The sequence below is a fragment of the Prionailurus viverrinus genome, chromosome D1, assembly GCF_022837055.1.
Source record: "Prionailurus viverrinus isolate Anna chromosome D1, UM_Priviv_1.0, whole genome shotgun sequence".
Classification (NCBI taxonomy): domain Eukaryota; kingdom Metazoa; phylum Chordata; class Mammalia; order Carnivora; family Felidae; genus Prionailurus; species Prionailurus viverrinus.
This window is the reverse complement of record NC_062570.1, coordinates 90,044,519-90,071,973: the sequence shown is the minus strand read 5'-3', so window position 1 is coordinate 90,071,973 and position 27,455 is coordinate 90,044,519. Positions and strand designations below refer to the sequence as shown.

General features: G+C 46.5%; 1 protein-coding gene across 8 annotated transcripts in view; it reads right to left on the bottom strand.

Moving 5' to 3' along the window:
* Window positions 1-27,455, bottom strand: part of LDLRAD3 (low density lipoprotein receptor class A domain containing 3) — a 281,064-nt gene that overhangs the window by 123,231 nt on the left and 130,378 nt on the right. For 7 of the 8 annotated variants that reach the window (XR_007156499.1, XR_007156500.1, XM_047879087.1 and 4 more), the window contains 2 exons: window positions 21,850-21,975; window positions 5,725-5,859 (listed from right to left, as the gene is read on the bottom strand). Coding sequence is in view for 6 of the 8 variants with exons in the window: in XM_047879087.1 (XP_047735043.1) it covers window positions 5,725-5,859; window positions 21,850-21,975 (261 nt within the window). In the remaining 2 variants the exon portion in view is untranslated. Of the gene's footprint in view, window positions 1-5,724; window positions 5,860-21,849; window positions 21,976-22,161; window positions 22,612-27,455 lie in introns of those variants that run through there. The other variant, XM_047879086.1, reaches the window with a different exon arrangement.

Below are 27,455 nucleotides of genomic sequence, written 5' to 3'. Positions count from 1 at the left end.
TTCTCTCTCTCTCTCTCTCTCTCTCTCTCTCTCTCTCTCTCTCACACACACACACACACACACACACACACACACACACACACTAACACACACTTCTACAGAAGAAACAGGACAAAGCTGTCACTGTTAGCTTCTGGGGAGGTGCCAAACCTCACGACCAGCTTTCCAAATTCTCCTTGAGCGTTATCACCAGGATACAGCAGGCAAGATAAAGAAACTGCAACCCAACTGCCAAAATACTCAATTAGCTATCTTGGCACTGGTGGCTTTTTTAGAAGAGCTTAACTCTCCAGCATTTCTCATCAAGCAGGAAGGTGGACAGGCATCATTAGTCTTTCATACTGAAAGGAAAACCTGAGTATGGAAACAGGGAAGATATGCCAGCCTTCACACACAACCTTGCCCGTGAGCTCACAGGAGGGCCAAGGGCGGGCATGGACTGATCACCTGGAGTTCCTGGTCCCAGGTGAGTGATAACCGGGAGGCAGTGTCAGGGGACGATGAAGAACCACGAAGAACGTTAGTCTGTATGCTGGACGATCCACGTCCCATCCTGGCTTCACCCTTTACTTGCTATGTGAACGCGGCACAGCCACGGAACAACCTGTGTGCTTCTCGAGCTCTTCATCTAGAAATGGAGATCATGTGTCTGGGAGAGGAGCTGCTCTCACAGGGATTTTGTGAGACTGGATGGGAAAATAAAGGTACAATGCTAAAACCAGTGTCTGACGCTTACTGCGCAAAGCAACGCTTATCCGTGTATATATCTATCTCCTGTGTGCCTGATCTCCCTTCAAAGGTCTGACCCGCTCAACAACACCTACGTCTTCATAAGCTCTCTGCAATGAAAGCAATCAGAACTGGGACCCGCTTGGGAAGTATTCATTTTATTAGTTATTTATTATTGTACAATAAATTACTCCAAAATTTATTTTAAGGAACCAAACATTTATTGTCTGACAGTTTCCATGGGTCAAAAAATCCAGGAGTGGCTTAGCTCTGGCTCAAGACCTCTTAAAAGGTCACAATCAAGGTGTGCGCCAGGCCACAGACAGGTCAGGGCTGGGCTAGCGGAAGATCCACTTCCAAGCTCATTCAGGTGGCCGCTGACAGGCCTCAGCTCCTCCCTGGCCTCTGATCAGAGCCCTACCCAGTTCCTTGCCACATGAGCCCATCTGGGAGGCAGCCCAAAGATGACAGCCAGCTTCCACAGGCGTCAGCAGGAGAGAGTATGCAAAACGTCAAAATCTTTTCTAATCTAATCTTGGAAGTGACATTCGATCAATTGTGCTGCTACTCTCTTCACTAAAATTGAATCACACTTTCTACAGCCATGTTCCCAACGGCCATTCTTCACAACAGCCAAAACGTGGAAGGAACTCAAATGTCCATCAACAGGTGAGTGTATAAACAAAAGGTGGTACAGACACACCATGGAGTATTATCCAGCCTTAATTAAAAGGAAGCAAATTCTGACACACGCTATAGCATGACTCTTATGGACATTTTGCTAAGAAAACTAAACCGGTCACAAAATGACAAATACTGTATGCTTCCGCTCATAGGAGTTATCTAGAGTAGTCAACTGCAGGGACACAAAAAGTTGAATGGCAGTTGTCAGGGGCTGGAGCGGAGAACAGGGAGTTGTCTGTGGGTACAGTGTCTCAGTTTTACAAGATAGTAAAGTTCTGGAGTTTGGTGGCACAACAGTGCGAATACACAACACCTTTGGACTATACACTTACAAATGTTAAGGTGCTACATTTTATGTTACGAGTATTTTGACACAATTAAAACAAAAAGGAAAGAAACCATGCAAGTCACAAGGTCCAGATCACATTCAAAGGACCGCACTCTACCAGGGCGTGAACCCCAGGGGGTAGGGATCACTGTAGGATGCCCGCCACAGTCAGTCATTTATCCAAAGTTGAAAAGAATCTATCCGCTCAATTAGGATTGAATCCAACATATCTAAGGCTACCTGAGTGCTGGCCACACCCAACACGTGCACGGCAGTTCTGTGGACTCTCAGACGGGTTCCTAAGAAACAGAAAAGCCATATGCGAGCCTGCTCCAAAGCTATGCTTTTGGAATGATCTGATATACAGGCTACGTTTCCAATCAGTAAATCCCCAATTAAAAATCGACTCCAACGCCGAGTTCTTTGGCTAATACCCCCCCCCCCACCACTGCCGGTGAAATAGAAAGGTCCACGGTCATGTTTGCGCTTTCGAGGTCCCCTCCCACTTCCAATTTCTGACAGTTTGTTGTTGGTTTCAAAGGCCAAGGATAGAGGAGGGAAGTAAATCGGGATGAGCAAGACAGGGAGGAGAGGCACACACAGCTGGTGTCTCTCAAGTGGAGACACGACTTTTTTCATACCCTCATCAAGTCGGAAGAAAAGTATTTCAAGCACCATATTTCCTGTCTTAGGGCCAGTCCTCTCCACTCCATCAAAATAAACATTATAAAATATAATTTTCTTTCCCACACCGAGTGAGAGCAAAGACACATTTTTCAAGGTCTGGAAGCCCCGCTGGAGCAGAGAGGATGTATTCTGACTAAATGAGCTCGCGTGCAGAAGGTGCTTAGCACAGTATCTGGCGCTTGGTAAGACTCGATAAATGTTCACATTATTCAGAGGACAATGGGTCAAATCCCGCGCCGTGTAAGACCATATTTTGTCGAGTCAAGATGCCTCTGACATTCTTCAGGAAGACACTGCATGAAGCACGGTCTCTCAAAAGCCCAGTCTGAGTCAGGTTTTCCCCCAGCCCCAGAACACTGGCGTTCCTTTGTTCACGCACTGGAATTAGTAGCCAGTTCGCATTTAGAAGCTACTCGATAGAGACAAGCACACCCTCTATACTAGAATCACACCCGGAGTGGAAAGACGCTCACATCATAGTGGGAATACAGAACTGCACACCAGCCAAGGGGCCAGCAGGTCCAGATTCTTGTCCCCGTCACTACAGGGCGCACTCCCATTGAGGGAATGACAGAACCACCCACTCTATTTAAATACCAGAAGTGATACTTATTATTTTAATAGACTGTGTACACTTGAACTCACATAACCTAAATATATATACGCTGTCATAGCACAGAAGGGACAAATTAAACGCAGCGTCATAACATAACACCCGACAAAGACATCTTTTCTAGCATACACAATTTATTGAATCCACTATGTGCAAGGGCGCTGTGCAGCTAGGTAGGATCGGTGGCATTTGAGGGGCAAAAAAGGCACACTTTTCTTCTTCCTGTTCTTTGGTAACTGGCAGAAGTGCCTTTCCACAACGCAAAGCACCCGGGCTCGGAGGCTGTCACGCCAAACGGCACCTGACAGCTGTCACCCGTGCCCGGATGGGACATGTTTTCGGGGGGGACATGTTTTCGGGGAGCACATGCAAACAGAGCTTACATTCTACAGGGGTGTTGTTTGGGTAAGGAGGGCACAAAGCCAAGAGACTAACGAATGCTGCTTCAAGTTTCATATCTGCCAAGAGCTGGGCTTCGTGTGCAAGGGTCTCACCACTGACTCACCCTCCACCTCTGTTTATAACAATGAGAGTACAAGGCAGAGAGAGAGAAAGGAGCTGGATTTAGAAATACAAACTTCGCCCAGCCATCACAGAGATAGTTCTTAAGGGCGAGCAAGAATCTGCTACAGCAAAATGCAGGGATAAGCATGTGGAGGGTAGGGGGATGCTGCCCAAACCCACCAGGACAAATTCCCTAATTTCCAAATTTTTGAGATAGGGGTCGTTTTGCTGAACATCTCATGGCACCACAGGTGAGTCTAGGATACATAAACACATAACAAACTACATAAGAAACAGTATTTGCAGAAAATGTTCTTCCATCCCTCCTATCTATGCTAATACCTTCACTTTGTGACCGCTATTCCCCTATGTGGTATCTATTGCTGCCGATGGCAGAGGCCATAGGAGTTACACTGGTAAGTTTTGGTGTATAAACATCTGACTTTGTGTAAAGGCTAGAAACACCTTGCCATTCAATCAGCAGTTTAGAAATTCCCAGGGAAATGGCAAGATTAGAAACGTCTCTAAAGTTGGTATAAAACCGTGGTTCTCAGATTTAACATGTGTTGGAATCACTTGGAGGGCTTGTTAAAACACAGACTGCTGGGCCCACTTCCCGGGTTGATTCTGCTGGTTGGGGCACAGCCCGAGCTCTGTGTTTCCACAGAGTTCCCACACGATGCTGATGCTGCTGGTCTGAGGATTATACTTTGAGAACCACTGGTGAAGAAAAAACTCAAGGACGGAATTTTTCTGGATGAGGACAACCAGAGGGTAATGCTACCTAAGACTCACCTCCCAGAGCTGTTCTCTGCACCAATTTTGGCAAAATCTATGTTGATACACATTTTGTCTTTTCTTGTCTATGGACCTCAGGCACACAGATTTGGATTGGTGTAATCCTTGATGTGTGACCTACCCTCACCAGTGGGCTATGCCTGACCCATTCATTCATTCATTCATTCATTCACTCATCCATTTTTAATAATGGCCTGCACCTAATAATAATAAACATCAACCAAAATAAAAGCTAGGACTTTGAAACTGGCCTCTCTGTAACTTCACAGAGCTTACTCCATCCATCTTGCCTCCCAACATATGAGCCAAGCAGTTAGCCACCTTTCTCTTGCCTTTCCAGTTTATAATTTTATTAAATCTATAAACGGTGGTACACACAGCAGAATACTGAGTAACAGTCACAACAAATGAAGTCTACCGATAAGCAACAATGTAGGTGAATCACAGCAACTTGACATTAAGTGAAAAAAGTAATGATTGCATACAGATCCCACCAGTTTATAACATTAGAAATACATACTTCTTAGGATGCCTTAATTTGGATGTACATTTTTAAATCTTTATATATTCTTTTAATCACTGAAGAAAAGAGTCAATGAGTAAAGAAAAGAACCTGGTCAGTTTTAACAGAGGATATGACCCTGCTGTGTCCTTCTGGGCTCTCTTAAAAGCTCATCTTTCCATCCCCCCAACTGTATGTCTTCAGATTCTATAAAACAGCTCCGAGAGCGAAAAACCCTGATAGGAGCAGGCAATTCACGCAAGCGGGAGCAAAGTAGTAAACAAATACATGGGGGAAAATGTTGACTTTGCTCATAATCAGAGAAATGCAAATTAAAGCATTTGGGGAGCTATCATTCTAGGACTCCTAAATTAGCAAAAATGGAAAAAATAGAACAGCAGCGAATGCCCAGGATATGAAGATAAAACTGACATGTGCAGACAATGTTAGCAACCATGTAAAGAAAAGGAAGTATTGTTTCAAACAGCTGCACATTGAGGTGTAAGCCACGGACTGTGCTCTGCAGAATTTAGCCTAAAGAAGTAATGCAATGGGAAAAAAACCAATCCAGGTGGCCCCAACTCATGCAACAACGTAGAAAACCACAGTAGAGCACCCTGACCATATGCAAGGCAGCTGGGGCAAATTACAGTTTTGGAGAGAAAATGTATATGCGATACTCCAAACAGGAGAAACACAAAATACAAAATGGTAGGTGCATTAGGGTTAAAAGCATATGTACAAGGGCCACAAGGCAAAGTGTAAAAACTAACATGGCTGTTGTATTTGGAGGGGGTATGGGTGTTGTTTCTTTCTGTTCAGTGTTAACTGTGGTATATGGCGACGCAATTGTTTTTTAAAGCTTAGGAGGCTTCCTACCTTGAGAGCTTTCACAGCTTTCCTCGTCGCTGTTGTCTTGACAGTTATTTTGCCCATCGCAAATGAAGCTCTTGTCAATGCAGAGGCCATTCTTGCAGTGGTAGCGGGCGGTGGAGCAAAGCAGAGGGTTGGCGGCTGTGAAGGGAGAACACAGCAGATCATCAGGGAGGCCAGCGAGTCCCTTGGAGAAGCCCCCAAACCAGGAGTGTGTCCTGCTCAGGAAGCAGTGAGCTCATCTACCAAGATGGCGGACTCAATGACCATCCCGGGAAACTGGCCAGCCAATGAGGAAGACAGGACAACACTTACCCTGCCCTGTTCTAATAGCTCCTTCTCCCAAGTCACCAGGATGTACCCTATAACGTACCAACATGGCCAGGAGGCAATGACTCACTCCACATGGTTAACCTCTAGGCTGGCCAGCTGCCTCTGAGGGGCCTGGGGCAAAACCCGAATCTCCTGGGAAAGTCAGAGTGGAATGGTTGGTACCATAAGACACACAGATAAGCAAAGCCAGGAGGAGATGAGTTGGGGATCCCTGAACACCTGCCACCCAGGGAGTGATGGCATGATCTGGTCCAAGAGCTGGGCTGGATTCTTCTGGTTCTGGGACTATGGACAAGCCTCTTAATCCCTCATGTATCTTTATGGCTTACCAAGGTAAACTCAGAGGTCTCAATTTCGTTACAATCCAAGAAGCCCATTAGCCTTCTCGGTCAGCCTGAGCAGCACCGCTGTGAGGCTCCCTGGTCTAGGCACTTTCAGAACCTCAAAAGAAATGACAGGTATTGTCCCTCCCCTAAAGGAAAAGAGTGGTACTAGCCAGCGTGAGGTCTACACAAAACTACTCAACGCACAAGCAATTCTCCACAGAAAATCAGTATTTGTACAATGCAATTTACCTGTTTCCCTGTTCCCTGCAGTGCGATTCAAACAAGGCTCATTGCTATTTTCAACAAATGAAGTAGCAAAGTAGAAATCCGTCCAATCCTAGCTCTGCCAGTTATTAGCCGTGTAATCCTGCGCAAATTACTTCACCTCTTGGAGTCTCAGTTTCTTTATCTACAGACAGGACTGGCTACATAATTTGTGGGGCCCAGTGCAAACTGAAAATGTGGGGTCGGGCTCAGTCGGTTAAATGTCTGACTCTTGATTTCAGTTCAGGTCATGATCTCACAGCCGTGAGATCGAGCCCCACATCAATTTGGGATTCTGTCCCTCCCTCTCCCTCTGCCCCTCCCTCTCGCTCTCTGGCTCAAAAAATACAAAAAACAAAAATATTAAAAAATGAAAACTCGGGGTCAACTGTTCAGAAATTAGTTAAAATTTCAAGAAGGCAGTGCAGGGGATAAAAGCAAGCATGGTGCCCTTCCAAGTGGAGTCTGGGCCCTGGCTACCTGTGCAGGAGACAGGACCTGAAGCCGGCCCTGCTTATGGCGTTAATTCGCGCATCCAATGAGATGGCGTGTGAGAAAACGTGCGGTGCAAAGTCTGACTCGTAGCATAACGCTCAGGGAACATTAGACACACTCCCTTAGTAATGTCTGTCTCGGTCCAGAGAGTGGGGCCCTCCCTGCACGGGCAACGTTGGTGACGATGAGGAGGGGTCATACTAGATGTGGGGTACTAAACCAAGCCCACAATTGCATCACACGTGATGGGAAGAGCACCGGGTTGGGGCGCTGGGGCTAGCACAGGGATTGCTATGGGGTCAGGGGCAAGTTAGCCGTGCTGCCCTTCAGCGGTCCTCAATTGTGGGATGGCATTTTATTTTTAATTTTTTTAATGTTTATTCATTTTTTGGGAGAGAGACAGAGCATGAGTGAGGAGGGGGAGGGAGAGAGAGACACACACACAGAATCCAAAGCAGGCTCCAGGCTCTGAGCCGTCAGCACAGAGCCTGATGCTGGCCTCGAACCCACAAACCGCGAGATCGTGACCTGAGCCGAAGTCGGACGCTTAACCGACTGGGCCACCCAGGTGCCCCTGCAAGATGGCATTTGTAATACATCTTTCCCACACGCTTCACTGAGCTATTGTTAAGATATACACAGATTAAGGCTGCAAGGGCTGAAGACTTCACAGGGCTTCATAAACCCGAAGGACTGAAGAGGGTTTTTTTGTTTGTTTTGTTTTGTTCTGCTTTGTTTTTCCCCAGTATCTTTAACTATTTAACTCAGAAAGCTTGACTTGAAAGGTCAGAGGAGGTAGAGGGGAGGAGGAAGCCAGGGCTCTCAGTTTTAAAGATAATGGACCAGTGTAAAGTCAAATAAAAGCAGTCTGGCCTGAAAATATTAAGTTTTAATTATTTAAATCGCTGTGGGCCACAGAGCTGTTCAACTTGATCAGAGTGAAACCAAGGTCTGATTTCAGCCAAAACCAAAATGGGGAAGCCCAAACCACAAATCACGTTCGGTTTCTGTCGAAGGCAGCCTTCCAAACCCTTCGGCAGCCCTCCGTGGTGGCCTTCAGCCTCCCTGGGACCTCGCGGGTCACGTGCCCGCAGCCGAGGCGTCAGCAACAATCAGCTCGCTCTGACAGACAGCCTCGGGAAGGCGCTGTAATCACTCCAAGATGGGGCTCTGCACACGTACGTGAAGGCTCTGGTAGGGGAGTCTGTGCTGAGTCAACCTTGCTGACGGTGCCGGCATCCACTCACTGTCTGTCAGCCTTACACCCCTGCAACCCTGCAAACTTTCCCATGGAAAAGAAGGCATCTATCTGTATGTGCGTGTGTGCACATGTACGCGCACAGACACATTACATACACGTGCGTGTTAGGCGTATATACAGATCACACGTATCTTCAAGATGAACGAAGACTGACTATCCCTTAAGACACAGCTCTGAGAAAGAATCCAGACTGACAACCAAGTCACAGACTGGGTTTAACCCATGCAGCCAAAAGGACTATCAGGCAGATCTCAGGCAGATCTCTCACAACCCAAAAGGAAGAAGATGCACAACTCAGTATGAAAATGGGTGAAACGACCGGGCAGTTCCCACAAGAGGAATGGCAAATGGTCAATAACGACTTGAAAAAAGGTTGACTGTCATCGGTAATAAAGCTCCGCCTTCACCACAGCACACTTGCCAAAATTACGGTCTTAAAATATCAGGTTGTTGGCAAGGATGTGGAGGGAGAGAAGGTCTCAGGGACCACCAGTGGGAGCGCAAACTGGTGGATCCACCTTGGAGACCAATTTAGTCACAGCCCGTAAAAAGGTGCACATGCCCCACAGCCCAGTGATTTCGCTTACTGCACGCTCCAGGAGAATCCTGAACAAAACAAAAAAGTTTACGGAAGCACTGCGTGTAAAATAAAAAAATTAGAAATGACCCAAATGCTCACCCATGGGAAAACAGGTACAACGTGCTACAGTGTTATGAGAGAATTCCGCAGCAGGAGGAGGCTAACGTTTTCTGTAAAGGGCCAGTTAATAAATATTTAAGGCTTTGCTAACCATTCTGCCTTTGTGTCTGCTAGAACCTCAACTTTGCCATTGTAATGCAAAGCAGCCATGGAAAATTCATACACAAAAGGGCATGGCTGTGTTCCAATAAAACTTTATTTATAAAAACAGGTGGGATGGGGTGCCTGGGTACCTCAGTCGGTTGAGCATCCGACCCTTGATTTCGGCTCAGGTCATGATCTCATGGTTCACCGGTTTGAGCCTCACATCGGGCTCTGTGCTGACAGCATGGAGCCTGCTTGGGAGTCTCTCTCTCCCTCTCTTTCTCTCTGCTCCTCCCTGCTCACTCATGTGCGCTCTCTCTCAAAAGATAAATAAACTTAAAAAATAAAAAATAAACAAACAGGTGGTAGAGCATATTTGGCCTAGGGGCCATAGTTTGCCAACCCCTGATGAAGAGTAGTAAAAAATCAACAACAACAACAACAACAACAAAAAAAAAAAAAAAAAAAAAAAAGAAAAAGAAAGAGAGAAATCAAAGAACCAGAGTCAAGATGGATAAATTTCACACATATGACAGTGAAGGAGAAAAGTAAGTTCAGGACAGTAGATGCCTCTGGAGAGAAGGGAGAAGGACAGAATCCAGGAACAAGTACATACTGCAAACTTCTAATGATGCCTGGTAACCTTTTATTTTAAAAACCTGAAGTTGGGGCGCCTGGGTGGCGCAGTCAGTTAAGCGTCCGACTTCAGCCAGGTCACGATCTCGTGGTCCGCGAGGTCGAGCCCCGCATCGGGCTCTGGGCTGATGGCTCAGAGCCTGGAGCTTGTTTCCGATTCTGTGTCTCCCTCTCTCTCTGCCCCTCCCCCGTTCATGCTCTGTCTCTCTGTCCCAAAAATAAATAAACGTTGAAAAAAAAAAATTAAAAAAAAAAACAAACCTGAAGCAAATAAGTCAAAACAGAAATAATGGGATTTTTTAAGTGAGACATAACTGACATATAATATTATGCTAGTTTCAGGTATACAAAATAATGATTTGATACTTGCATGCATTGTGAAATGACCACCACAATAAGTCTAGTTAACATACATTGCCATACACAGTTATGAATTTCTTTTCTTGCGATGAGAACTTTTAAGATCTACTTGGGGCGCCCGGGTGGCTCAGTCGGCTAAGCATCCGACTTCGGCTCAGGTCATGATCTCACGGTTCGTGAGTTTGGGCCCCGCATCGGGCTCTGTGCTGACAGCTCAGGGCCTGGAACCTGCTTCTGATTCTCCCTCCCCTCAGCTCCTCCCCTGCTCACACTCTGTCTCTCTCTCAAAAATAAATAAAGATTAAAAAAAAATTAAACAAAAAAAGATCTACTCTCTCAGCAGCTTCCAAGTATACAATACAGTTTTATTAACTATAGTTAACCTAGTTATACCATTATAGGATTAAGACTATGACAGATTATTATTAACTACAGTTAACATAGTTATAATAATATGGTAACAACAATAGATAATGGGATTTTTAAAACACGGCGTTGGGGACACAGGTGTTCATTTAATCTCACTTTTCCTTTTCAGTATGCTTGAAAGATTTCACGAAAACATGTTACGTGTCTACTCTGGCAGAAATGTTCCAGGGATCATTCGCTGTCCTTTTCCTTCACTCTTCCCTCACGAAATTCTCTCTGGCCCAAAAACACCTGTTTTAGTATCTTTCGCGCTTAGGTGCCCAGCTGCTCAGAAGACACAGGTACGTGCTGGCAAAAAGCCATACCTGGGGTACCTCCTCATCGGCGGCTCCTCAGAAAACAGTATCCTCCCCACTACCCAATCTCAGGGCAGAGAAACAGAGGCAGAGGAAGCCCACGGAACATTCCCCTAAGCCAGCGGCAAGCCAGAGAAAAAAGCTTTTGAACCATCAAGACACACGCTGCGATGTCCTGTCCGTGTCCTTCAAATGCCAGGAGTTTCCTCGCAAAAGGGCCCTCAAGCCTTCACCTCCCTCAGGGTCTATGGATTCTCCATTTATGTGAATTCCAACAAGGTCTGGGTTCCCATTCCCAAAGGCACAGCGAATGAGAAGGGAGAGGGGCTGCTGACTGCCGCTCTACAGACAAACTGCCAGCAAGAAATAAAAGCAGATGTCGATGGCAGGAGACAGAAAAGCTATAAAAAGCTGCCTTAAGAATTCCAAAAGCAGAGCAGCCTAAGATAGTTTCAAAAGAGACCAGAAAGTTCCAAAAGGAGCCAAAGGCAACCCTATATTATAGCCTGGTCTAAAAATTAACGTTTCTAAGAATGGCCCTGCACTGTCACCAACAAAGGTAAACACTGATTACGCCAGGATGCAACGCATCTCAGAGAGATCCCTGGCAACCAGGGTCCTCAAAAGTATAAAGATGTTCAGTTATTAGTCAGACTCACTTAACCAGAGGAGCAAATCTCCCCTAAGACCCCAGACAGCTCGAGTTTCACGGTATCTCTTCCAGGGCCTCCGCAGCTACCTACCAGGCTCAGCCAAAGCTCGGGGTGAGTGTACATGGGACTGCGGTGGACCAGCCCCGCAGGCTCTGGGTGGGCAGGAAAGAGTCTTACGGGTCCCTGTGGTCCCATAGAGCCTTTCGAGGGACCCTGAAACGGTAACTGCTCAATGCACAGCTCATCAGCCGAGCGGGAAATACTCTGTTCTTTAGGATGTTACGTCTCAGTATTTTCTAGTAATATTTAATGTGCTCCAAATGTATGTTTTCTTTGTCCTTAGTCAGGTTTACCAGTCACCAGAAAATGTATTACTTTACTTAGGTAACTAGAAAGAGGAACACTATTTATCTCAGCAAGGATGGAAAAAATGGTCTGGAGAGTCGATTTCAAAAACTCAACAGCAGACTCAAAAACTCCTCAGTTATTATCAGCACAACAAACAGGGATCTCAGGATGTTTCCCAGCCCACAATAGTCAGGAAAGAGAACTTGTCTTTCCCTGCCAGAGAGAGAGAGAGAGAGAGAGAGAGAGAGAGAGAGAGAGGAATGAGTTAAGGTTAAGCTCAGTGGTTAATTAAACTGGCAGCGTTTACTTCAACCACATCTGAAGGAGAAGGACCCGAGGCCCACTGCGGTTGCCCAAAAGCAACTGACCGGCTTCGAGACAGGAAATGAAGCAATCCGTCTCTAGCAGGATGTAGGAAATGTCGCCTTTAATCCATTTAAAGTCTGTGAAGTCAGCCCCTCTTCTACCTCAAAGGGTTCTTCATAAAGCACGTCAATGAGAAACCCCTCATCACCAGCGCCCTCACTTACCATCTGTTCCCCATCCTGTGGCGGTTTCTCTTCCCCTCTTCACCAGGCATCCCAACCTCATGGCCCCCAGGGAAATCTTGTCTTTCCAGCCCCATTTCTCTGGAAACCAGGCAGCTGGGGGAGATGGAACTGCCCTGGGACTTCCTCTGTTCCAGGATGCAGGGCGCCTGGCCCCAAGCCTCTGTGCAAATCATCTGTCCCATTAACAAGCACTACCCTTTTTGTGGCCTGGAAAACGCTTGCCGCCGACCTTCAAAGAGGCAGCCCGTGTGCGGCCAGCTGCGAGTTCCTGCCTTCCTCTCCAAGTCTGCTCTGCAAGGCCTCTCCCGCAGTCCTCTGCCCACCAAGCCACTGGGGCCCATGCACAGCCATGTTCTGCAGCTAGAACCTCTTCCGAGTCTGCAGGAGGGCAAGAGGTCATTATGTGGGGCCAGAGGCAGGAGGCCAAGAGTCCTTAATTCTACTTGCCTTTTTTTCAGTCTCTAAGGACTCAGAGGATTTGAATTTCCAAAACCCCTCTAGAGTCCACCAGGTGCCAGCGGCAGAATTTGCTGAGGTAGTTTGTTTCCTCCTCCCTAGAAAGGCTTCCCGGACGTGCCTAGCTCCTGTCTAACACCCAATTTCACTGCCCCGACCACTGCCTTTGCGTGGATGGCTCCCCAGACCTTTCCTCCTGCACTAAACCTCATTCCTGACGCCCTGTGGACACTTCTGCCTGAACATCCCCTCTCCTCAAACTCTGCGTGTCTGAAATGGACGACCTCCCCCCGCCCCCTTCCTGTGATTCCACTCCTATTAAAGGACCACCATGTCCCAGTTCCTCAGGCTCTAGCCACGTCTGACCTTCTCCCTCTCCGCACCTTGCATGCACTTGGCTCAATACCCACTGCTCCTGACTGGGTATAAAATACAACCCTCAATTCTTAACTTTTCTTGATCTGCCCCAGCCTACCAGGCCAAGCATACACTTTGCTGTTATGGTTAGAACTGAGTGTGAAGTCCACCCGGGTTCATATTTCAGCTTTCCCACTCACTAGTACATCATGCTGGGAAAATCATCTGACTTCTCTCAGCCTCATTTTCCTCATCTGTAAAATGGGGGATAAAAATACTGCCATTATTGGGGCACCTGGGAGGCTTGGTCGGTTAAGCGTCTGACTCTTGATCTCAGCTCAGGTCTTCGTATCAAGGTTGTGAGTTCAAGCCTCACGTTTGGCTGGAACCTACTTACAAAGCAAATTGTGCCTATATAATGAGATTTTGTTATAATTGAGATAATACATGCAAATAACTGAGAATAGCATGTGGCCCGCAGAGGCATTCAATAGATGCTTGTTATAATTAACATTATGCACATTACACATAACTACGCCTACCAATATAGTGGTTAAGAGTTTGGATCCTGGATTTATCCTGTGTGGGTTGAGATACTGACTGTACCACTTACTGGGTGACCTTGGGCAAGCTATTCAACTTCTCTGTACCTGTCTCCTTGTCTATAAAAAGGGAGTAATATTACCAACCTAAAATGAGATTAGACACATTAAAGCGCATAGAAATGTGCCACATGCATGTAAGTGTTCAGCAATTGTCAACCAAGTGGCTTCTATGTCCTGTAGTTTGCACGCCTCCCAGCCTCTGCCTGGGTTCTAAGCCTGAAACTGTAGTGCTAACTTTTTAATGGTATTCATTCTCCTAGGTCCGCGTCCTTTAACAGCTCCCACTGATGAGCCCAGAGGGAAATAACCTTCCCATCACAGCTTCCCACAGCACTCCCAACTGCCAACCCCATGTTCTAATCATCTGGATGTGAGCATTACTGTCTCCCTTGCTCGAGTACGATCTCAACAATGCCAGGGTCCTGTATGTGACCCAGGTATATATCCTTTGCGGCATCGTGCACAGGTCTGGCATAGAAATTGTGGAAAGAAGAGAATCTGAAAGAAGGCAGGAGGTGGGGGCTAATGAACAATGTGTGGCCTAAATATGCCCTCCGGGTATACATCTGAGACTGCAGAAGAGGTTCAAGACATCCATATGTTAGGAATATATCCTGACTGCCTGTCTTCCTTCTTTAACCCTTTGTTTGATTAGTTAGTTGCTTGGCCCATTTGTCAACAGACGTTTATGACTGACTACTTCCTTCAAATAAAACACTCCGCTAGGCACAGGGGATAAAAGAAATCCCAGACTGTGCTCTTCCAGAGCTGACATTCTAGTGGGGAGACAGGAAAGGCAATAGGCAATGAAGATAAAGCATGACGAGTGTGATTCGTTCCACATATATTTCCTCGTGCTAAGGCCGAGCCCAACTGCATGCCTGGCACTGGGGACACAGCTGTGAACCTGCCAATATACCATCTCACGAGGTCACAAGCAGGGAAGACAGAACGTGAACACAAGGTGGCACTGGGAAGAGTGAAGCAGAGAAGGAAACAGAGTGGAAGACTGGCGAGGAAGGGGGTTATGTTTTAATAGGGTGCTCAAGGCAGGTCTCTCTTTTTAGGTGGCGTTTGTTCGGAGGAGGCCCAGGACGGTATGTGAACACACAGGAGAATGACCCGGCCCAGCCCTGGCAAACCAGGGATGGTTCCGTAAGGAAGCAGGTCACACAGGAAGAAGTCTTTAAGGAAACCTTGATAAGGGGGCTTTGGAGCAATGGGCGAAAGGGTCCTCCTGCTGCCCATCTGATGCGGGCCCAACTCCTTGAGGCCACTGCCACTGGCGGAGGAGTGAAGAAGAAATATAGAATCGAATCTTGCTGACGTGACCAGAGCTTTGGGAACATGCCAGCACCAAGGGGCTCTGTGAACAAAAACCACAGAGACACTGGCGAAACCATTTGGCTGCTTGGGGGGACAGGCAAGAACTTGTCAGCAGTGGAAGAAACACAGTCTGGGACCTGGTGGTGTTTCTGGGCACAAGTACAGTGAAAGCAATAGCATAAGGTCCTTAGCGTGAATCAGTGTTCCATGTGGTCACCCAGGCAACTCTGCCATCTCGGTTCTGGGCAGGAGTCTCTGTCTTCACTGAATGGGACCCAGGTCAGGGCCATGTGGCCAGCCGAGCTCCAGCCAAGAATGTCTGAGCACAGGGAAGAAGGAGAGGTCTGAACACAGCCAAGGGAGAAAGGACAAAAGGCAAAAGAGTAAAATCTCAGCATTGCGAGCCTCTAAGAGGAAATCCTGGTTCTTGCTTATCCTCACTCCTGAGTCAAATGAATGCAAAAAGTGGGAAAACACATCTGTAAAAACAAAGTTCTTTAAAATTACAATTCTCCAGGGGTGCCTGGGTGGCTCAGTCGGTTAAGCGTCTCACTTTGGCTCAGGTCGTGATCTCAAGATTCGTGAGTTTGAGCCCCGTGTTGGGCTCTGTGCTGACAGCTCAGAGCCTGGAGCCTGCTTTGGATTCTGTGTCTCCTTCTCTCTCTGCCCCTCCCCTACTCGTGCTCTGTTTCTCTCTCTCTCAAAACTAAATAAACATTAAAAAAATTTATGATTCTTTAGTTATCGATGCAAAGTCAAGACATAATCCAATGAAACCTCTCCTTTAGCTTTTATTATTTTTACTGTTTTATTATATGCCAAATGTACACAAATAGAGACTGGCATAATGAATCCCCATGTTCCAATCATCTGGCTTTAAAAATTATCAACTCACTGACAGTTTCATTTCAACCCTACCCACATCCACTACCCCTCATGAGATTTCATCTTTATATATTTCTAATTATTATTATACTTATTATTACTCTATTTAATATGCTATTAGATATTATATATGTATACATACAGATACATCTTTATATATAAGTATTTTTTAAAATAATAAACAGATTATCATTCTCACACTTCATTTTTTGTTTTCATTCTCACACTTTAAAAAACTAACAGGATTGCCTTAACATCATTAAATATACAACCACAATTCATTTTCCCAGTTACCTCAATTTTGGGGGTTATTTTTTTTTCAAATGTTTATTCATTTAATTTGAGAGACACCAACAGAGAGCAAGCAGGGGAGGGACAGAGAGAGGGAGAGAGAGAATCTCAAGCAGGCTCCACACTGTCAGAGCTGAGCCCAATGCGGGGCTTGATCTCACGAACCGTGAGATCATGACCTGAGCCAAAATCAAGAGCCGGGGGCTTAACTGACTGAGTCACCCAGGTGCCCCCACTTTTTTTTTTTTTTTTTTACAGTTGGCTTGTTGGAGTCAGGACTGAAATGAGATATGTATGTTGCATTTGACTGATTTGTCACTCATTCTCCCCTTCAGTCTGTAGATTCCCTCTTCTTCTAATTTTTCCTAGAATTTATTAATGGATGCAATGGAGTCCTGAAGAATCTCCCATATTCTGGATCTGGCAGTATGTCTCCCCATGGAGTCGCTAACATGTTCCCCTGTCCCTGAATTTCCTGTAAACAAATGGTTAGTGTTACAGACGTCATGTGTGTCTCCCAGAGTTCACACGTTAAAACCCTAACCCCTAATAAACGGGATGGTCTTGGAGTGGAGCCTTTGGTAGGAGATTAGGGTAAGATGAGGTCATGAAGGTGGCACTCTCAGGATGGGATCGGGGCCGTTATGAGATGAGGGGCCAAGGGATTTCTCTATGTGTGAAAGAAGAAAGTTTACTTTCTCTTCTGCCTTCCTCACCAGGGAAGGCCAAGTGAAGACATCAGTAAGAGGAGGGCCCACACCAAGAACCCAGCCACGATGGTAGCCTGGATCTTGGACTTCCAGGACTATGAGAAATAAGTTTAAGTCACCCAGTCCATGGCCTTCTGTTACTACAGCCCAAATTGACTACGGCAGATTCACAGGCTCAATCAATCAGGCTCAGGTTGGAAGTTTTGGCAGAAACACCTCACAGTGATGATGTGTGTTCCTGTTGGGTCATATCAGAAGGCAAATAACATCTGGTTGTCTCTTTCCTTGTGATCCTAAGACTGATTTGCGGGAGGTTCCAATTCCAGGTCAGATGCGGTAATCACACCCGCCCTGTCTCTGCCACTGCGTGCAGCTGCAATAAAAACCTAGCCAAATACATGGTACAGCTATTTTTAGATTCTGGAAAGTAAACTGGAGTAGACCAACTGGGGAAGAAGAACAAAATTCAATCTATCACTGAAATAGTGGTGAATTTACTATTCCCTCATTCCCCCGGCACAGTCCCAGGAAAACTACAAAGTATCGGAAAGACAGTGGTGGGCAGGGAGGAACTTGGAGAAGCAACCCTATAAAGTTATTTATGAACTTCTAGGCTGTCCCCAGTCTGCACAAGCATGGATCTGGTCCTAATAAGCGCACCCAAGACTTTGAGAACCAAACTCACCGACTACTGCCCACGTCTCAGACAGACCACACAGGAGGTGCCCATGCACCACACATCCACACAGCAGTGCAAAAACAGTTTGAAAACTATGACAACGGCAGCCCACAGAGGGGCTGTTAGGAATCTGTGGCCTGACCCAACAGGGTCATTTGCTTACTAAAACAAAAATATAAGCATTCTCTGCAGGACTGACACAAAACCCAGAAGGTCGTACATAACCAACAAAATATCCAGAATATAATCCAAAATTAACTTGCCTTGTGAAAACAATCAGGAAAATCTCAATTCTCATGGGAAAAGATAATCAACAGACATCGACGCCAAGATAAGGCAGATGTTGGAATTATGTGACAAAGGCTTCAGAGCAGCTCTTACAGAAAGACTCTAACAAGCAATCGCATACACTCTTGAAACAAATGGAAAATAGAAAGTCTCAGCAAAGAACCCAGAAGGTATAAAGAAGAACCAAAAAGAAACTTTAGAACTGAAAAATACAGTGACGAAGAAACAAACACACCTTGTGGGCTCAGACTAGAGATGACAGAAGAGAAAGTAAACTTGACAAAAGACTAACAGACATGATCTAACCTGAACAATGAAAGGAAAAAGGTTGACTAGAAACTGAACAGAGCCTCAGGGACCTGTGGGATGATCACAAAAGATCCAAAGTTGTTATCAGAATCCCACAAGGAGAAGGTACAGTACTTGAAAATGATTTGAAGAAAGAATACCTGAAAATGTACTGAGTATAGCAAAAGACAAAGGCTTGCACATTCAAACAGAACCCTATGCAGAATATACTCAAAGAAATCCACATAGCCACACACACACACACACACACACACACACACACACACACACACACACACTATAATCTAGCTGCTGAAGCTAGGCTGGGAGAAAAAAAAAAAATCTTCAAAGCAGCCAGAAAAATGATGCATTTTCTACGGGGAAACAATTTGAATGGCTGCAAATTTCTCATCGGAAACCACAGAAGCCAGAGGAAGTGGCACGACATTTTTAAAGTGCTTAAAAACAGAGCTGTCAACCCAGAATTCTATATGCAGTAAAAATATCCTTCAGGAGTGAAGGTGAAATCGAGACATGGTCAGATGCAGGAAAACTAAGAGAATGTGTTGCCAGCAGACCTGCTTTAAAAGAATTGCTGAAGGAAGTGCTTCAGACAGAAGGGAAACGGTACCAGAGGAGACCAGGAACATCAGGAATGAAGAAAGAACAACCAAAATGGCAAATCTCTGGGTAAATTTAATAACAGATTGCTCATTCCCTCTGAAGTTCTTTAAAATGCATCTGAGAGTCTAAAGCAAAAATTAAAACACGGCCTCTTAGGGTTTCGGATGTTCTGTTGCTGTACCGACGGCCAGAACATAAAGAGATATACAGAGTGACAGGGTTTCTACGTTCTACTTGAGGTGGCACAGTATCGATTCAGGTCTGTCTGCGAAAAGACTGACAGCTGGTTTCAAGCGTTTTTAGCTTGATCCATGCCTTATAAAGCTCCCCATCAATTTTTTATTTCATGGTTTCAGGAACCATTGAAGATGCACGTCTTCATCAGGGTTACAAAACAGACACTCTAATTCTTTTTCCCATTATACTTCATTAAAAAAACAAAAACAAAAACCTTTCCTATGTTGGCTATTTAATTACTCAGAAGTACAATGCATCTAGAAAAAGGAGGCTAAATGCTTGATTCTCTTCTTTTATTTACTAGTTATAAAAACAGTGAATTAGAACCATTATTTTTGGATGGTAGATATGCCAGAGGAAAATGCTGGCTTAATCCCCAATGATCTAATTTGGAATGGATAGAATTAACTCATTTAGACAATTAAAGACCAATATCCAAACATTTAAATCATACAAGGTCTTTAATATGGCAGGGAGTATGCAGAATGGCACAGTCATTTAGAATGTACGTACTAGAATGTATCACACTTGCTTTTTATTGCCATTCAATTATTCTCTCGTATGTATATATGGGTGTATATAAATAAATTATATACATAAATACAGACATATATATACATGCACGTAAATTCCCCATGGACAGTAGGAAGAAGCTAAGATCAAGTTGAAACTCTAAAGAACTCAATGAAAATACAACAAGTACGTCCTTGGACGTCCTAAGCCAAAGGTGAAATGCTAGTAAATATGGTCTTCCTCTTAACAGCTCATAGTTTTAAGTCACTATGGGTTTTCAAAATCAATTACTCCTTGCCAGCCACCACACTAAGCACTTTTCAGATACGACCTGGTCTAATTGTCACAACAACCCAGGAAGCAGGCTCTTAGCACTCCCCTTTCATGAGATGAGGAAACCACCGTGCAACATTACGTAGCACAGCCAACCCATGCCTAATGAGGGCAGATCAGAAACCTGGAGCCAGACTTTCCAGCTCCAGAGTCATTTCACTCAATCAGGCTGCTACCCTGTTAGTGACCTGTATCCCCCTGCTACGGTGGGTTTCTGCTACTCGACTAATCATTCAACAATCTAGCCGCTATGTCACATTTTTGCCATTTGAGATCCAGAAGATGAAAAAAGGCAACAGGAGAAGGCACACGGGAGAATTATATACTTCCTGCGTCCTCGCTGGGAGGGGGTGTCAATGACTATGCCCTGGGAAGGGATGAATGGTCACCCCCTCTTCCAGGGCTTAAAACAGAACCAACAGGGTAAAGGGAAGTCAGTTTCCCGAAACAATCACTGAAGTCATTAAAACCCGTGTTTTGAAATAAATTCGTAACATATATAACAATTACATTCATAGCAACGACAATCCTCACGAATAACATATATGTGTACCTATACGTATACACGCATACATTGATATACACAGAGTGAAAGAGGGAGGGAGAAAGAGAGAGGGAGGAAGGACTGGCACAAGAAAGCCCACATATTAAGTGTCATTCTGGGCAAATCTCATTTTCCACTTTATATTTTCTGTATTTTGCAAGTTCCAAAGCTACTTGCTGGGAGAGCCGGCACAGTATGAAAGGTGGGGAAGAGATGCCTGAAGGTCACTGAAGCTCCTACGTGAAATGGTTCGGGACACAGAGACTCTGGCCAGGAAGGGAATGCGTGCGTCCAGGCCATGGAGTATGAAGTTCAACACCAGGACTGCTAAGAGGCAAGGTGGGGCAGAGAGCACGAGAAGGGGTGTGTGTCTGTCTGTGTGGTGATACCTTGGAATGTCATACAGCAAGGAAAAGGAATCAAGGCAGTCACAAGACAAGGAGAACTTTAGCTTTCTACAGTATTTGGTATATATATACACATACGTATATGTACATATATATAGCAACATACATACACATATACGTATATATATGTATGTGTATATATATATACTCTTTTTTTTAATTTTTTTAACATTTATTTTTGAGAAAGAGAGAGAGAAACAGAGAGAGCATGAGCAGGGGAGACGCAGGGAGAGAGAGAGGGAGATACAGAATCCGAAGCAGGCTCCAGGCTCTGAGCTGTCAGCACAGATCCCAATGCAGGGCTTGAACCCACAAACTGCAAGATCATAACCTGAGCCGAAGTCAGATGCCTAACTGACTGAGCCACCCAGGCGTCCCTCAAAAATATATTCTTATGACATATACATATACACCTTTTTAAAAATAACTCAAACTAGGAAGGAGAGCAGGCACATGAACACGGGGTGCTGAGTGCAAGAGTAAGTCAGCTGAGGGTCTGAAGGAGCAGGGAATCAGCTCTGCCATTTATGACCTGTAAGATGCTAGACGAGTTCACGGGTGTCCCTATGCTTTGGATTCCTCACTTGTTAATGAGGATCACACGCCTGCACCTGCAGAGCTATTGTACTGAAGTATGTCCGAGACCCAAGTGTTTAGTAGAGACCCCAATAAATGGCAGCTGAGCATTCACGCGTTTGCGCAAGGAAGAAGGGGTAAAGAACAGGATGTGGGGGACGGCAGAAGGCACCTGGGCCTATGGGAGCGAGGAGCACGGAGAAGAGTGGCCCTGATGGAGGCCCCGGCCCACGAGAAGGAACAAGGCACGGCAACATGGGCCCTCCCGGCACTTACTACAGTTCTCCTCATCACTGCCGTCGGGACAGTCCTCGAAGCCATTGCACTGGAAGCGGCCAATGATGCAGTGGATGCCGCTGGCACAAGGGAAGAACGTCGGGCCGCATTTCGACTTGGCCTTGGCTACAGGAGGAAACACAAGACAAACAGCAGGTCATCAGGAGGTGAAGATTTCTGGCCACCGCACGCCCATCCCACCAACTCTGAGTGCGCAAAGGGGTCCTTCCCCGTGTACCTTGAAGTCCCCAAAGGTTTCTTACCACCACCACCCACCTCCGGTGCCCAGCCAGATCGGCGGCCCGCACGCACCATCCTTGTGTAAGGGGGAGGCCAATCCTGCTGTGTTTACACGGCCCCTACACCAGCAGGGTTCAATCAGCACGTGCTGAACAAAGCAATGAATGGGTAAGCAGATGGGGTGATAGACTGAGCCTGCTCTTAAGGTGCTAAGGAAGCATTCAAAATTCATTTCCTGTCAGAGTAATTGTCTACACTGATTAAATGCTTCCCATACTAGACAGCGTGGCCAGGGCTACACACGGATGATGTCATTTAATCCCCCCGGCCAGCACCCAACGGCATGGTGTGCAGAAGAGAATTAACGCCACGGGCCTAAGACGGCTACCCTCGAGTAAGGCTTGCTGGCTTGCAAGGCTGCCCTTGCTCGGCTGGTGTCTGCGAACTGGGGTTTCGGGAGGGTCCCCACCATTCTCTCCGGTAAGAACGGCTCACTGTGCCTGAACTATTGATGCAGACAGTGCAGTTTATGCCGAACACCTGCTTTTCTTCTGGGAGTCTGGGATTTTGGTGCACGCTGGGCAGATGGTGCCTGCGAAACCAGCCCCTAGAAAAATCCCCAGGCACTGAGTCTGTAATGAGCTCCCCCAGTGGAAAACATTACACACGTGTTGTCACAATTGGTTGCTGGGGAGCTAAGTGCACCCTGTGTGACTCCACAGGGAGAGGACTGGAGGTCTGAACTTGGATTCCCCTGGACTTCACTCCACGTGCTTCTTCCCTTTGCTAGTTTTGCTAGGTTTCCTTCCACCATAATAAATCATACGACTATACGCTGAGCTCACTGAATCCTCCTAGCAAATCACTGAGCCGGGGGGCGATCTCGGGGACCGCAGACAAAGATGGGGATGGTTCTTATCCCCATTTCGGAGGCGTGCTTTGGGTGGTGAAGTGACCGACTCAAGGCCACACAGCTAGAAAATCTGACCCTGCGGTGAGCACCCCGGCACTCAGATTCCAGAAGCCAAGCTCTCAACCAAGTCAACCGTGTTACCTCTCTGCCAGTCTGTCACTTCTCACAACAGAGGCCAGACTCCTGCTCAGAGAAATTCTTCTTCCACTCCTGCTGTACAAACAGTTTTAACGGAAGCTGCTGTAACTCACACTTGATGGAGTGGCCTGCTAACCAAACAGCCCTGTGGGGTAATGTACTTTCCCGTTAATGGTGCCGGCTGCTCTGGCTTGCGATTACGAGGTGTAAGATCGAATCTATTGCCACATCCCAGGTAGCTGGCTCCGACTAGCATCCCTCCCATCTCCTGCCTTAGAGGCAGGAGCTAGGGTCCTCAGGAAGGAAGAGCCATTTCTTGGGAACAAACAGCCAGTAAACTACCTTCCCGTTCCTGCCATCAGTAACATGCCAACTTTGGCGGCACGATCCACAATCAACAGGGTTTTAAGGGCTGGGACGTGCCTAGGTTTTAAAAACCCACATCGCTTTGTTTCAACTAGGAACTTCTGCGATGGTGCTGGTGTGCTCTTCAAAAGCACAAACTTGGGAGACAGCGTCCTGGGTTCGAATAGTGGCTCTACTGTCTTGTGAACTGGGGCAAGTTTCTTCATATTACTGAGCCTCAGCTGCCTCACCAGTAAGTTAGAGGTAACATCTACCTCACAGGGCTCTAGGAAGGATTCGATGAGATAATCTATGTAAAATGCTTAGCACAGACCATGGTATAGTAGGTGCTGAATTAATGGTAATGCTTACGGCTATTCACCATCTTTACTTATAGAATTTTAAAACTACTTGGGCTGCTAATTTTATTCTGATTGCCAAAGGTAAAAAAGCTCATTATGGAAGATCTCTATGAACTGGTATGAAATGATCTCCAAGATACACTGTTAAGTGGGGGAGAAAGCAGACTGCAAAAGAGTTATCTACAGTATTTTAAAATCTCTACAGCAAAAGAAAGGGACACAAGAAAATGTACCTGGAATGGTTCATCTGTGCATACAAGACACGGGAAGGACACAGCAGAAACTGGAGAGACCGCTTACCCACGAGGGGTGGGTGGGAAAGGGTTGGAATGAGGCAGCCAAAACGAGAAGGGTCACATTTCTTGGAGTGTGTACAGCTCTGACTCTTAGAACCCTATCTCAGGTGCCTGGGTGGCTCAGTTGGTTAAGCATCTGACTCTTGATTTTGGCTCAGGTCATGATCTCACGGCTCGTGAGATCAGACCCAGCACTGGGCTCTGTGCTGACAGCGTGGAACCTGCTTGGGATTCTCTGTCTGCCTCTCTCTCTCTCTGCCCCTCCCCTGCTCTCTCTTTCAAAAATAAATAAATAAACACTTAAAAAGAACCCTAATACTTCACATAGCCAAAGGGTAAACAATTAAAATCATCCACGTGTGCATGCGTGGAGAGGCTCAAAATGGAACAGAAACGGCAAAGTGAACGCATCTGGACTGTAGGTGAGTAAGCCCACCAACCTGAAGGGTGTGGGGAAGAGCAGAACCCACCTAACTCAGGAAACCGTTACTCGGACTGCATTCTACGAGGCTAAAGAAAAAGAGAATTGTACACACATACGGCACTCTACTTTTATTTGTCGCCGAGGTATGGATTAGCCGTTCTGAAACTACCTTTGTGTGTACTCAGATTGAACAAATGAGTAAATATACTGCAGATAATAACAGCGAGGTTCCTCACTCTCCGAGGAAGAAGTTAAAAATAAGGAAAGTGGAAAGGCTAAATGATCCCCGAGGCTTTGGACTAGAGGAGGAGGCATCAGTATGAACTCAAGGTTTGTAAAGGCAGACAGAGAGAGAGAGAGAGAGAGACACAGACAAGAGAGAGAAAGAGAAATCATGATCTGTGTGTGTGCATGAGTTAGTATACATACAGACATTTATTTCCCAGTTCTGTTGGCCAAGAAAGACTAGAAGCTATTCACAAATGAGCATGCCCAGCACCAGATCCTGATTTCTAAATACCATTATCCAATAAAGGGAACCAGGGATCCTTGGAGAAGCATTTGATTCCAGCAGGAAATTCAAGATGAACGTGGAGGGTCTTGTGCTGTCAGAAAGTCAAGAAGCACTCAAAACATGACGGGCACATGTCAGAAGGACACAGGGGTCACCCCGAAGGAGCTGCCCAATGGCCAAAGCTACAACACTTTGAGCAACAAAACGATGACAGTACCGGACTGTAGTCCAGAGAACACAATAAATATCTGTGAGTCCGTACCAGTATCGTACATCATTGGATAAATAAGTAAATGGGGAAGAAGGGAAGTTTTTCCTTATAGAAGATTTCCAACTATTACACTGGAGGATATAGGAAGCAAAAAGTCACCATTTAGCAAACACCCCAGTAACAACCGTTCCAGGCAAGACCCAGCAATGGATGCCCACATTAAGAGTCTCGGCCGGCCTTCCTCTGGTCACCCTTTGAGGGATCAGAGGAAGAAAGGCTGTTTATAGGGTTTGACATCTGGGAGATGCTTCCTTGTAAACCTCTATCCACAACATCACTGCCCTCCCAGCATCTTAAAAAAGCCTAAAGCCCCTATCACAGCATCAGGCAGCTCTGGAGACATCTGTAATTCACATGCACCCACTCTCCCTGCCCGGCTACACGGGCCTCCTCGCTCCTGCGGGAGCTGCCGCGCTCAGTCCCACCCCGGGGGGGGGGGGGGGGGGGACCCTGCCTCTCCTGCTACCTGCACTGCCTTTCTCCCAGGGTTGTGTGGCCCTCCATTCATTTAGGTGTCTTGAACCACTCTACCGTCTACCCAGAAACTCCCACCCTCAGTCTACCCCTCACTCTGCTTCTCTTTCTTTTCCCTCCTAGGAAAGGACGTCGGCGGCTCTGTGCTGTGCTGTGCGAATGATGAACACATGGTCGTTCAAATACTTTCATTCACCACTTTGACAGAGCTACGCTACGCAGCGCCGACACCGGGTGATAAATACTTGCCAACTACACAAACAGGCCTGTAAAAGAGAGAGTGGGATTGGGTAATGACCCCCAACTGGCTGAATGTTTACCACGGGCTAAGCAGGATGCTCTACGTTTTATGAATCTCCCCTCATTTACTCCTCACAGAAACCCATTTCACAGATAGGAAAACTGAGGTCCGGAAGTGAGGGAGCTTGCCACTGCTAATAAGCAGAGTCAAGGCTCAAACCTTCCTCTCGACTCGTCTGCTCTTCTGCCTCTTCAGATATTTCTAAGCCCCAGTCCAGCTCCAAAGGACCAGACTTTATGAGACAAAGAAAAAGAATATGAATAATTATAAATGAATTAGCTATCGTTCAATTAACCAGCTCTTTGGCTCTGCCCCTGAACCCTTTTCAAGGATTAGTAATGAGACCTGCTGCCTTGTCAGCGATGCTCAGTCGCGGTCTCTGTCAGAGGGAGCCCGTCCTGTTATGATTTACGTCTGCGCCATCGGGCGCCTGCTAAGGCAACTGGCGAGGCAGATCACAGGCGGCCGGCCAAGCACCTGGCTGAGCCTCAGAGAGAAGCCAGCCGCTGACAGCAGCTGTCGGCTGCTCCCTGCTTGCACAACCCACTTGGCGGGCTGGGGGGGGGGGGCTGCTGGACCAAGTCTGCATTGTCCTCCCCCAGCCCCCATTTCCACGACAGGGAGATTTTAGCATGAAACTCGGCAGCCCCGGGCAGAAGATGGAAGCCTGACTGTGTCTCAAATCACCCTGACAAAGGGGGACAGGGGGACGCCATGCCACTGAATACCTGAATTCACGATTTTTTGAGTACCTGCCCCATGAACTTTGCAAGGTGGCAGCTTTCACCAGCAGAAGGACAAGAAACTGGGGCTCTCCTGGGGGCTGGTTAATTTCCTGATCTGTGTCCCCTCCCTCCTTACAGCCAGGTTGTCACAGTTCTGATTTTCACGGGTCCGGAAAATAAAACGTAAAAAAGTAATTTGTTTTTTAAGGGAGATAGGCACGGGCAAAAGACTGAAATGGTTGCCAACTTGTTAAGTTTACCAGCAAGGACATAAACAAACCCGCAATAATCCCTACTCACTACGGTCTTAAGCAAAAACTGCTTTCGCCTCCCAAACGCAGGCCAGACCAGTATTGGGGGATTACGTCAGAACTAGAGGGGAACCAGGAGACATTTGGTGTGGTCAGGCTGTGCGGCCCTCACAGCAAAGACCTGACCTTTCTATGCACAACATCTGGAGCACGGCAGGTGGTTCACACAGCCCGCTCAGTGACGGATTCTCACTTTCAACAGGGGAGAAAACGGAGGCCTGAGGATAGGCGATTGGAGACGCGCCCAAAGTCACACAGCTATTTAGGATCTGACTGGCCTAGAATCCAGTTC